The sequence below is a fragment of the Ahaetulla prasina genome, chromosome 3 (assembly GCF_028640845.1).
Source record: "Ahaetulla prasina isolate Xishuangbanna chromosome 3, ASM2864084v1, whole genome shotgun sequence".
In the NCBI taxonomy this organism is placed as follows: domain Eukaryota; kingdom Metazoa; phylum Chordata; class Lepidosauria; order Squamata; family Colubridae; genus Ahaetulla; species Ahaetulla prasina.
Window position 1 is genome coordinate 83,922,226 of NC_080541.1, and position 13,034 is coordinate 83,935,259.

Sequence of the window (13,034 nt, forward strand, 5' to 3'; positions counted from 1 at the left end):
TTGACTTTGTATATAGTATACAAATGGATGAAGACTATTGCTTGACATAGTGTAAGCCGCCCTGAGTCTTCGGAGAAGGGCGGGATATAAATGCAAAAAAAAATAAAAAAATATTTGTGTATACACACAAAGACACATTTTTATTTTTATTTTTTCTTCTTTTTATCCACTGCTGTTCTTTTTTTAACTATTATTTTGGCATATGATGGCACAACTAATGAATAAATTAAAATCTTCCCTCAGAGATCATAACTGATTGGATTTCAATCTTTATTTAGATGTCCAAGAGCTAATTTAATTGCTCAATATTTATGTGAAAATACATTTCCAATATTGGGAGTGTTGTCTCCTTGGTTCAGCAAAAGCATAGAAAATTTCCTGAACAATGTCTTTCTTTTTTAAATTAACCATGCTTTTCTACAGTAGATTGTATATTCTAAATGGTAGCATCCAGCAAAGTTACAACAGGATCCCTCCCATTACTTCTTGTCTTGCCCCCAGATGGTTTGGAAAATAAGTCAACGCCCTCTTTTCCGTGACAACCCCTCAAATGTTGGAAGATTGTTATCATGTCATCCTTAAGTCTTTCTCTTCAATAGACTAGACATATCTAATTCCAACCATTCTAATATTTATCCTATCCCAATTTCTGAATTTCTGCTTGGAGGCTAAATATGATCATCCTCATGGCAGGACCACCCACCCTTCCTTCCTTCCTTCCTCCCTTCCCTTCCCTTTTCTTTCCTTCCTTCCTTCCTCTCAACTGTCAGTGGCAAGATTATGATTTCCTAAAGTAAATCTGGATTGTGGTATTCTGGATATGGTCTGCTTCCATTTTGTCCAGAATCCTGTATATGGGTGATTGCATTTAATTTACAGTTGAGGAGTAACTTCTAGAAAAAATATCAGACCACTGTCGAAACAACTGAATCAAAGTCATAGAAAGGGCTAATGGAATCTTCCAGAAATCTGTTCCATTTCATACACAATGAGCTCCTCATTTTTAAATCAAATGTGAACTGCTCAGGTCTTCAGACAAGAGATAGTCCTGTAGAAGTAGCTCAGGGCCAACTGCTTATCCAAAATGGTGGCATGTCTCCTTATTGCATGTTCAGAAGTTTACTAGATTAGGAATTGAAAATTATTTCAGCATAGCTGTTGTATCAGCATCCTAATGACTCTCTCCATCTCAATTAATAGTAAGCTTGGTGCTACTTTCCTCTGAAACGCAAAGGCAGGGCTGTTTTCCGTGAAGCAGATCACATGGCTACCCAGTTACAATTTGCCACATATACTACTCCAATTAGGCTTGATACATTCCCTCCCGTATTTCTTACTATACATGCACTTGGTACTGAGGTACTCAGTTCATGGCTTGCCCCTTAAGTAGTCCTCTGTGGTTTTCCTTAACAATTTGATATAAACTCTACTGAAGAGAAAGACTCTGGTTAAAAAGATAGCCTACAAATCTAGAGCTCAGATCTCCAGCCATTTATATTCAGCTTTCCTTAGGTTTTTTCTCTCTCATCATTAAGGGCCCCAACCAGGATTTTTTTCCTCACAAATGGGGATCAAAAAGAACTAGCTTTCCCTCTCAAAAATGCATGAAAAGCCCCCTTCAAAAACTGTCACTTACTTTTGAAGGTCAGGTAAATGGCAAGTGATTTTCTTAACCTTTTTACTAAGATATTATCTAGAAACAAATGCTAGCTCAATTGTGGCAACCTTGGTGAAGAAACAAATCAGGCTAAATTATATTTTCCAGGATTCGCTGAAGGAGAAATAAGATGAAAAAGAAATGCATTGTGAATGCTATACATAGTGTCACTATATGTATATACATGCATGGACGTCAATTATTTAATTTTTTTAGTTTATTCATACTATAAAATACAAAAATACAAAAGAAAATAGTAGGAAAGATAGGAGAGAGAAAAGGGAAGGGAAAATGTAGGAAAAAGCGGAAAAAGAAAGGAAAGGCATTGACTTCCGACTCCCTTTGGTGCAATAAAATAACATCAAATCTCAATTTTTTTACTTTTACGTAATAGTATAAACTAGCCATTTCTGTACCAACAAACCTATCTAATCGGTAAAACCCAAAATCAAAGTTTCATTTTTTTTCTATCTCGAGTCCCGTAGCGGCTTCCAAGTAGAAACAAAAGTAGTTGTGTTTTTGTCTTTTAATAAAAGCAGTCAGTTTAACCATCTCCACTAACTCCAACTTCTGCAGCCATTCATCCATTGTGGGAATCAAAATATGCTTCCATTTTTGTGCATAAAATAATCTTGCTGCCATCAACATTTATAACATCAGAGTTTCCAATTCTTTTCCAAGTCTTTTTCCATTAAATCCATAAGAAAAGTTTCTGATTTTATCTTTATATTCACTTTGAGAATCTTCCATATTAAGATGTGAATCCTACTCCAATATTTCTTTGCTTTGTTACATGTCCATCAGAGTGGACATCACTTATTAATCTCATAGTACAGGGGTCTCCAACCTTGGTCACTTTAAGACTTGTGGACTTCAACTCCCAGAGTTCCTCAGCCAGCAAAGCTAGCTGAGGAATTCTGGGAGTTGAAGTCCACAAGTCTTAAAGTGGCCAAGGTTGGAGACCCCTGTCATAGTATTTAGTTAACAGTAGCCACAATCCCAGAAAGCAGAGCTGACAGATCTTGGTTTGCTTTCTTTTCCTTTTAGATCTATGACTTGCAGTCAGGTAATCTTTGCCCTCTTTAGCGATCATTCAAAATCAAGACAGTGCTAAAATGGAACTTTATGATAAGTTCCCAATGGTCCTGTGACCAAGATTCAAGAACTTTTCCACCAATGGGCATTTTCAACAGTTGGAGTGTCCTACAGTCCCATGACTGCCATTTGTGCATTTCGTAACTGGCTTCCACAGGAAGCAGAGTCGATGGAAAAGCCAGCAGTAAAATTGCAGTCATGTGAGACCTTGTTTAACACCATGGCATATAGTGACAGAGTTGCTCATTCTAATGTGTTCATTGAGGACTACTTGTCTTTGTAAGAAAGAAAAGGAGAGTCAGACGATAAGTGTAGCAAACTGAGATGTTTATATGTATTATTCCTTTCAAAGAATGCCATCGTTATTATTATAGTTTTTCCAGAGTGTTATGTAGACCATCCCTGTTGGATTGAAGAAATTAGTTGGACTTTCACCATCAAAAGTCTTACATAACATAGGATGTTTTTCTAGAGGATTACTCACTCTTAAGAGTATAGGCCCATCCAACACTTTCCAATAAGGGTAAACACTCTGGATCCCTTCATTAAAACAGTATCTTATGGGACCCAGGACGTCTGTCTTCTCTGGGGCAATCCCTATCCTCCCCTAGATATAAACAGTTGGCCACAACTCTACAAGCCTGCAAGAAGGTGGTGAAGACCTGACTCCTCCCCTCGCTTTAGGGTCAGGTTGAGCCGGATCTCCAATGTGGGTTTGCAAATTTGTCTGTCATTTTATTGTATAAATGAGCTATCTTAGTTTGCATTAGCAGCGGGGTTTTTTAAAATCTTTTTGTACACTGTCCAGGGACACAACATTTGAGTTCAGCAGTTGTATGAATTCATATATAAATATCAAGGGGGGAAGGGATGTGTGAGGAGACGATGACAGGGATTGATAAAAGGTGCCAAAACATGGTGTATGTAATAACAATTACTGAATCATCCTTGCTCAGCAATTATTGTATAATGGCTTCACTTGGGGAATGGGAGAAAAAGGAAAACTTGATGAGAAAGACACATTGCTTCAAGTTCTAACTTCTCGCTAAATACTTCACAAATGAAAATACCTGTATTATTTTCAATGTTGTTATCAAGATAACTGACTTCACTTTGTTAAGGCCACAAGATAAATGAAAAGCAAAATACTGAAGCAGATGTTTATGAATACACATTTGGGGCTTCCAAGTCTGAATTTGAGGTAGCAATTTCAAAACCTGAATGATTACTTTGTAAAGGTAATAATAAGCAGCCTGGCTTGAAATAAGTTTTTGATGTACATTAATCCATTTGAAAGATAGAAATGGCCTTGATGACTGGATTTTTTTTCCTTAGTACTGTGATTCATAACATTTTGTTAACATTTTGAAAAGCTGAGTAAAAATGGAATCCTTTTTACTTTTTCAGGTTCTTTAGAATACATCATTGTGTGTTTATCTACAAATCTTATAATCTTTTTTGTAAAAGAGGTTTTAATAGTTGTAAACATGCATATAACTTCAGTTATGTGAATGTAGAAACGAAATGTATTTAGTTTGCTTGGTTTATTTTTCCTAGATTCACAAACTGTCTTCCAGATTAAAACAGCAAAAATACATCCAAAAATATTCTGGAATGCCATATTTAAGGATATATACAGAAGCAACTTGTGCATCATCTCAATGGTAATTTACTGATGAATCGTTTAGTCAGTGGTTTAGCTTGTGATGCTATGCAAACAAAAACTGAACTTGAAGCAGGATATAAAGACAATTGACACCTTTGAATGCTGGTGCTGGAGACAAACTCTGACAATGTTATGGCCAGCCCAAAAAAAAAAAATGAATAAGTCAATCCAGAGTTCTCACTCAAGGCTCAAATTATGATATTTTGGACACATTATGTGAAAACCCAGCGATCTGAAGATGTCTGCAAGTGCTGGGAAATATGGAAAGAAAGAGAAGAGGAGGATGACCAGCAGAAAAGTGGATAAACTCAATTTTACCACTGGATCAACCTGGAGATCTATCTATATATGGTTGCTAAGAATCAATTGTGACTTGATGTCACAAAATCTATTCATTGATAAGAGGTCTACTGCAATGCAGCATGTTGTTAGCCTTGACAGGTAAATTAGATACAAATTACAAGTAGATAAGCTAATTCAACTTTATTGTAAAGCTACATTAACAGAACCCTGCAAGCTTCAAAGTTTAACTCTCCCCCCAATCTCCTTTACAGCTTGAGAAAGTAGGGAGGGTCTCGTCTGAGTTTCTTGTCCTGCCCATTATCTAGTTATGGGCTCTACTGTCTCTTATCTGATCATTCCCTTGGCAGTGTCTCTTGGCCTACTCACCAAGGTCTTTCCCACATACCACTGTGTACATCTGATTGAAAGAATTCATTCCATAGAGGCCAACAATGGATATTCAGGTCTGTGCGTGATGATAGATGATGATACAAGTACACATGCCATCATTTAATGATCCAAACATCTCTACTGATACGGAGAATTGTAGAACATTTTGGTAAATATGCTCTGAAATTTAAAGAATGTGGTGGCATCACTTGTCAACCTTTATTAGGATAATAAATACAACCAGCTTGCCAAGCTATTAAGCATACTATGATATATTGCTGTTTAAAATGTTTCAGAGTAAATTCTCATCAAAACAAAATGGGATTGCTATTTCTAGAAGCAATAGATCTATTAATAATTTTACTCTGAATTTTGATTCAAGAAAATGAGGTCACAGAAAAGAATAGTACAGTTACTTGAGAACAAGACTGATGGCATTTACAGTTCCCTATTCATGAAAAGAATTCAGTTTCAGAATTAGGTCTTCACCATTGTGGAAGAAGAAGCTTGAAAGCAGGTGAGCTGAAACTGCATGCTGCTCTTGAATATGTTCAGTAGTTCTTCCAGCAATCTGTAAAAAAAAATAAATTAAGATATTGACGGACTTGAAGAGTTTAGATGCGTTACAAGAACAATGAAGAGCCAATTTGTCAGTCACAAGCAATCAGAACTACTCTCAGGTTAGGTCAAGAGGCTTATTTATTTATTTATTTATTTATTTATTAAATTTGTATACCGCCCTTCTCCCGAAGGACTCAGGGCGGTTCACAGCCAAGTAAAATAGACAATATATAAATACAGTTTAAAATACACTTAAAAAACTTATTAAAATTGGCCACAATTAAAATTTAAAACTAAAACCCATTTAAAAACCCATAAATTTAAAAACTAACCCAGGCCAGCGCAGATAAATAAGTAAGTTTTAAGCTCATGCTAAAGGTCTGGAGGTCCGGAAGTTGACGAAGTCCTGGGGAGGTCGCTCCAGAGGGCGGGAGCCCCACAGAGAAGGCCCTTCCTGGCCGCCGCCATACGACACTGTCCCCCCGACGGCACCCTGAGGAGTCCCTCTCTGTGAGAGCGCACGGGTCGGTGAGAGGTATTCGGTAGCAGCAGGCGGTCCCGTAAGTAGCCCGGCCCTATGCCATGGAGCGCTTTAAAGACGTTCACCAAAACCTTGAAGCGCACCCGAAAGCCACAGGCAGCCAGTGCAGCCTGCGCAGGATAGGTGTCATTCGGGAGCCACGAGGCTCCTCTATCACCCGCAGCTGCATTCTGACTAACTGTAGCCTCCGGATGCCCCTCAAGGGAGCCCCATGTAGAGAGCATTGCAGTAATCCAGACGAGACGTCACAAGGGCGTGAGTGACCGTGCATAGGGCATCCCGGTTCAGAAAGGGCGAACTGGCGCACCAGGCGAACCTGGTGGAAAGCTCTCCTGGAGACGGCCGTCAGGTGTTCATCAAAAGACAGCCGCTCATCCAGGAGAACGCCCAAATTGCGCACCCTCTCCATCGGGGCCAGTGACTCGCTCCCGACAGTCAGCCGTGGACTCAGCTGACTGTACCGGGATGCCGCATCCACAGCCACTCTGTCTTGGAGGGATTGAGCTTGAGCCTGTTTCTCCCCATCCAGACCCGACGGCTTCCAAACACCGGGACAGCACTTCGATAGCTTCATTGGGGTGGCCCGTGTGGAAAAGTACAGCTGAGTGTCATCAGCGACAGCTGGTACCTCACACGAAACCACTGATGATCTCACCCAGCGTTTCATATAGATGTTGAACAGAAGGCGAGAGATCGACCCCGCGGCACCCCACAAGTGAGGCGCCGCGGGTCGACCTCTGCCCCCGTCAACACCGTCTGCGACCGGTCGGAGAGATAGGAGGAGAACCACCGATAAACGGTGCCTCCCACTCCCAATCCCCCAACCGCGCAGCAGGATACCATGGTCGATGGTATCAAAAGCCGCTGAGAGGTCTAATAGGACCAGGGCAGAGGAACAACCCCATCCCTGGCCCTCCAGAGATCATCCACCAACGCGACCAAAGCCGCCTCAGTGCTGTAACCGGCCGGAAACCGGACTGGAACGGGTCTAGATAGACAGTTTCCTCCAGGTGCAGGGGAAACTGATATGCCACCATACTCTCTACAACCTTCGCCGGGCGAAGGTTGAGACCGGACGATAATTACCTAAAACAGCCGGGTCCAGGAAGGCTTCTTGAGGAGGGCCTCACCACCGCCTCTTTCAAGGCGGCCGGAAAGACTCCTCCAACAAGGAAGCACTGTAATCCCCTGAGCCAGCCTCGTGTCACCTCCCGAGTGGCCAGCACCAGCCAGGAGGCACGGGTCCAGTAAACACGTGGTGGCATTCAGTCTACCCAGCAACCTGTCCATGTCCTCGGAGTCACAGGGTCAAACTCATCCCAGACAACATCACCAAGACCGCCTCGGACGCCCCATCCGAATCGCCACAATTTTGGTCCAGACCGTCCTTAAGCTGAACGATTTTATCGTATAGATAACCGTTAAACTCTCAGCACGCCCCTGCATCGGGTCATCCCGCTCCCCTGGTGAAGGAGGGAGCGGGTCACCCAAACAGGGCAGCTGGGCGGTTATCTGCCGACGCAATGAGGGAGGAGGCGAGCAACGCCGCTTCCCTCAGTGCCACTAGGTAGGTCCTAGTATAGGATCTAACTAGTGTCCGATCAGCCTCTGAACGGCTGGACCTCCAGGAACTCTCTAGGCGTCTTCTCCGGCGTTTCATCCCCCTCAGCTCCTCGGAGAACCAAGGGGCCGGGTGGGGTCTGCGCCGGGTCAGAGGCCGCAAAGGCACGGCACCGGCCAAGGCCCCCGCCGCAGCCCGCCCCCAGGCTGCAGCTAGTTCCTCTGCCGTGCCGTGAGCCAGACCCTCAGGAAGTGGCCCAAGCTCCGTCTGAAACCTCTCTGGGTCCATTAGGCGCCTGGGACGGTACCAACGTAATGGTTCCGTCTCCCTGCGGTGTTGGGTAGCGGTCAGAAAGTCCAGGCGAAGGAGAGAGTGATCTGGCCATGACAAAGGTTCAATGACTATTTCCTTTAAGTCCAGATCTCTCAACCACTGACCAGAGACAAAAATCAGGTCCAGTGTGCCTCCCGATGTGAGTGGGGCCATCCACTACTTGAGTCAGGTCCAAGGTCATGGAAGCCAAGAACTCCCGAGCTACGGGCGATGACGAGCCAGCAGATGGCAGATTAAAGTCCCCCATGACTAAAAGTCTGGGGGTCTCCACTGCCACCCCGGCAAGCACCTCTAGAAGCTCGGGCAGGGCAGCTGTCACGCAGCAAGGAGCCAGGTACGCGACCAGCAAGCCCAACTGACATCTACGACCCCACCTCACAAAGAGGGATTCACACCCGGCAATCTGAGGTACAGTGGTCTCCTCGGCTCTAGACTCTCTTTAATAACAACCGCCACCCTCCACCCCTACCCTGGGCCTCCGCTGATGCAATGCACGGAAACACGCTCGGCACATCTCGACCAGGGGCACGCCCCCTTCAGTACCCAACCAGGTCTCCGTAACGCCTATAATATCCGTGGCACCCCCCTGAATCAGATCATATATTAGGGGGGCCTTATTGGCCACGGACCGTGCGTTGTATAACATCAGACGAAGGCCCAGGCTCTGAGAGTCTTGACCATCCGGGAAACGGGTGAAGTCAGGGGGATCGGGGCACGCGATCGCCTGCATACATCGAACGCGTGACCCCTTGCATCGATACGATCCCCTTCCGCCATATCTGCCCCTCCCACTTACCGTGCAAATAGACTCACCTCACACAAAGGAACACACTCCCCATAACCTCCGAACCCAATTGACAGTCGCCACGAGCATGCGCTGGAACTGGTTTCCCTCCCGACGGGCTACCCCCATCACCCGCCCTACCCCTCCCACCCCTTAAAATTGCCCTGTCTAAAAACCCCCAAAGGCTCTTTCTTCTCGCATGCCACCTCTGTGGGTCCCAAGACCCGTCATTGAGGCCGGCCCTTGGTAGCGATATGGGCCATTCCTGCGGCGGGGCACTGCAGGCGCAAGAGTTCATGTACAGTGTAGCGCATAGAAAAAGTGCGAATCGACGAGGGATGCTAAGATGGTAAAATCCCAAAGAAATAAAATGGTGAATCTTCCAGCGGGAGTCCAGTTGGTAAAAGGACAGATGGAGCAGGGACCGGATAGCGATGACAGAGCAGGAACAGACAGGCCGGCAATCTCCATAGTGTGCCTATGGGGAATAGTTCTACAAGGTCTTAGTCAAGTAGAAATGGCTCGGTCTGTCCGGGTCCATAGACCAGTCCAAGCTATTCCAATCCAGTCCAATCCTCTCCATAACCCGCAGATGGACATGCATGACCGACCAGTTTAGGTGATCAAAGTCCGGTATGGGAGGGGGAAGGGAGGTAGAAATATGATGGAGCAAGCCAGGCCTCCAAGGGCCATTTGATGACACGCAAAACAGGCCACAAGAGGGACAAACCTCAGCCATGGATCCGCCTCCTCTCCCACCAGGGCCTCACCACACCCATCCATTGGTGGGACTGCACACAGGGCGCTGGCAGGCGCCGCAGTCCACAAGGCTCGCCGGGCCCAACCAGCATCAAGAAACTGGCGCCGATGGAACTGGCGCCAACGGAGTTGGCAGGCCCACTGACAGCCAGAAAACGGGTCGATTCAAATCCACAACCCAAGCTGTCAGAGCCAGGTTGGACCGCCGCCGACGATCTCCGCCGCTGGAACTTGGCCAGGATCGCTGGGTCGCCGCTGGAATCGCCGCTGGGATCGCCGCTGGGGCAGGGCCGAAATCACCGCTGGGGCAGGGCCGCTGGGGCAGGGCCGGAGCCAAGGCCGGAGCCCGCAACAAGCCGCAGGCCTCCTCGCCTCGCCTCCTCGCCGCCTCGCCACTGGGGCAGGGCCGAATCACCGCTGGGGCAGGGCCGGAGCCAAGGCCGGAGCCCGCAACCAGCCGCAGGCCTCCTCGCCTCGCCTCGCCGCCTCCTCGCCACTGGGGCAGGGCCGAAATCACCGCTGGGGCAGGGCCGAGCCAAGGCCGGAGCCCGCAACAAGCCGCAGGCCGCAGGCCTCCTCGCCTCTCTCGCCTCCTCCTCGCCGCCCAAAATGGCCGCCTTCCGACCGCCTCCGCCCTCGGCCCGTTCTCGGCTGCCGTATGTCCCGAGAGGCCACAAACCTCTCCAGCGGCAGCCAGATAGATCATACCCACACCGAGGGACCGGAGAAGCCTGGTGAGTCAGCCGAAGTCTCCATTTCCTGGGAAAGCCACCATCGCCGACTCGAGCTCTTCTAAACCGCCACCATTCTCGCGCATGCGCAGAGCCTAAATATCCTTGTTGCTGATTCCCCAGTTCGCAACAATCTCACCAGACTGCCTGTTTTTCCTGGGAAAGCCTGATATAGACCTCAGTGTTTGATCTCATGTGCTTCCTCCCACCTATGGAGTCCACGCTGGAATATCTTTTAACTTCCTCTACCGAGCTTCCTTCCTGTCTGCCACTGATTCTACCACACAAGGTGGAGGCAGGAATGGGGGTGGTAGGAGGGGAAATAGATTCCTGAGAACTACAGAGCATTTTATCAGACACATGAAATGATATGCTGAGTTTAGACTATTTGTAAAATGGATCTGTGTTACTGTTAACAATATCCTTGCGTGGTCTCTAGTCTTTAAATTTGGTTTCCATGCAACCTGTTTTTTAACAAACCTGTTCTCTATCAGGCAATCTCAGTAATTCAGAGTAATCTACAAACACTTCTCCCAAAATATTTAGCCTGTCTTTCCAAGATGTGAGAAATTGCTATCAATAAGACTACATATAGGCAGATGCATTATTTATAGGTGTGTAACCTTATGCCTTTTTTTTTGTTGTTTCCTGAGGAATACAAGTGCATTTATACAGATTGAGTCCTGGTGGAATAAGATTCACAACTTCAACAGCCTTTTATGTGTTCAAAATAAACTGTAGATACAAAACATAATAGTTTGTATACAAATATTTTTAGCTCTTTCCTAATAATCAAAGATATTGATATCCTTGAGAATAATTTTATGTAGATTAATATACTGTACGGGGAGATAATTGCTCTTAGCTTTTAAGTGGAACTTAGTGCTTCCTAAGAAATGAGTCTTGTTGAATGCTGCAGAATTTATCCACATTAAGCATATATGACGGGTGTAAAACTGGCGGCCCGCAGGCATAGGCCACGCTCACCCCAGCTCCGCGAATGGGAAAAACGTCGTGAAACGTCACATCATGGCAATGTGATGCCACATGTTTAACACCCGTGATATATGAGGTTGAGAGGTTAACATCATTTAAAGGGCAGGCATAATTTAAGAAAATTTAGGTCATGTGACCTAAATTCAGAATCTTAGTTAATGTTGCTTTATATACAAACTGTATTGCACAATCAAAACTGAACTGTTTTGTCTGCCCTTCACTTTAGTGTCTTGTTTTCCTTTTATTGTTTGTTTACTTCACTGGTTAAATCCAGCATTCAGGAAATATTCTGATAATCATAAATCATGATCCAAAAATTTAGTGCCCCTGACAAAAATACACCAACTAAAAAAAAAAGGAAGGCAATTTGATCTTGCAGAAGCAACAAGAACATATGTGTGTTTTAGCAGATAAATTGCATTCTGGGAGAAAACTATTATTTAACGTATCAATAACTCTTTGAGGAGTTGGAAGCAATTCGGATTCCAGCTTCTTCGAATACTGACATGAAAATTTTGCTGTTTTGTTCAGTTTAGGGGAAATGATCAAATAAGGGAATATTTCAAGGCAACTGTAATGAATTAAATAAAGAGTTCTATTTTGGACATTGATAATCCAAGAGCAAATTTCTTCATGCTCTCCAGTGTCTTGCTGATGTTTCAAAAAGTCAGTCGTTTGTAATCTTTGCAGAATTGTTATAATGATAAATCACATTAAAGTCCATATGTAGTCTGTGCATGGAAAATGGTGTAATGGAAACACTACCACTATCACTGTATTTGCCATGCCTTGGATCAAAAATAGGTTTCTCCTCAAGGAATGAATGCTTCAACCGCTGTAATATTTGCAAAATGCACCTTCTAAATCATAAAGGATACCAACTTACTTTTTATCTGCACCACTTGACAGCTGAGGCAAGGCTTCCAGAGCCTGCTTAAAGCTTGAGCTGTAAATTAAACAGATAGTTCCCTTACACAAGTTGATCAAAATTATTAATTTCCAGTCTCTCTATGTTATTTAAGTGTGTGCCTTATTATGTGTTTGCATTTGAAGCTAGACACGCAACCTGCAAATTCCTACATAATACTTACCATTAAAATTAATACAAATTAAGAGCCACTTACAGGAATGATTTCTGGATAGCTGTCAGAGTTCATGTGCATAAGCACAAATAGACACACATACATATTTGCACATATATACATGCAATGTCTTCATTTTATTCCACAGAATCATCATTCTGTTTTCAGTTTCATTTTGACTTTGCAATTTTATCTTGTCTTCTAAAACTATCTTCCTTATGTGGATATTTCTAAACCTTATCCTTTAATAAAAAAGACAGTCTTTTTTATATGAAAATAGATGTTATATTATAGAGGTGTGGCTTTCGTGTGACTTACTGGTCTCTCCTCATGGTGACAGAAAACAAATGGAATGCTTCTATTGAAATGTGTTTAATCTGTGCTAAACATCTGTGATATGCCTTCAAGCTCATCTAAGAAGCCTCATGCACACTGATGAAATTTAACCCTTAGCCAATAATTTAAGGACTATTCCAGTATAACAGCAATTGGTTAGAATAGGAAGAATATTCCTTTTTACTGCCATTTATGCCATTTACTCAGGAAGGTCTGTAACTGGCTAAGACCCTGCTCAAGGATTTTTCCTGAGAAATCCA

General features: G+C 44.2%; 1 protein-coding gene across 3 annotated transcripts in view; it reads right to left on the minus strand.

The window, feature by feature from the left end:
• Positions 1-5,290: 5,290 nt before the first annotated feature.
• EXOC2 (exocyst complex component 2) overlaps positions 5,291-13,034 on the minus strand; it is a 94,524-nt gene continuing 86,780 nt past the window's right edge. For all 3 annotated transcript variants that reach the window (XM_058175030.1, XM_058175028.1, XM_058175029.1), the window contains exons 27-28: positions 12,243-12,302; positions 5,291-5,661 (exon numbers count right to left, since the gene is read on the minus strand). In XM_058175030.1, coding sequence (XP_058031013.1) covers positions 5,568-5,661; positions 12,243-12,302 — 154 coding nt within the window. In that variant the 3' untranslated portion in view covers positions 5,291-5,567. The remainder of the gene's footprint in view (positions 5,662-12,242; positions 12,303-13,034) is intronic.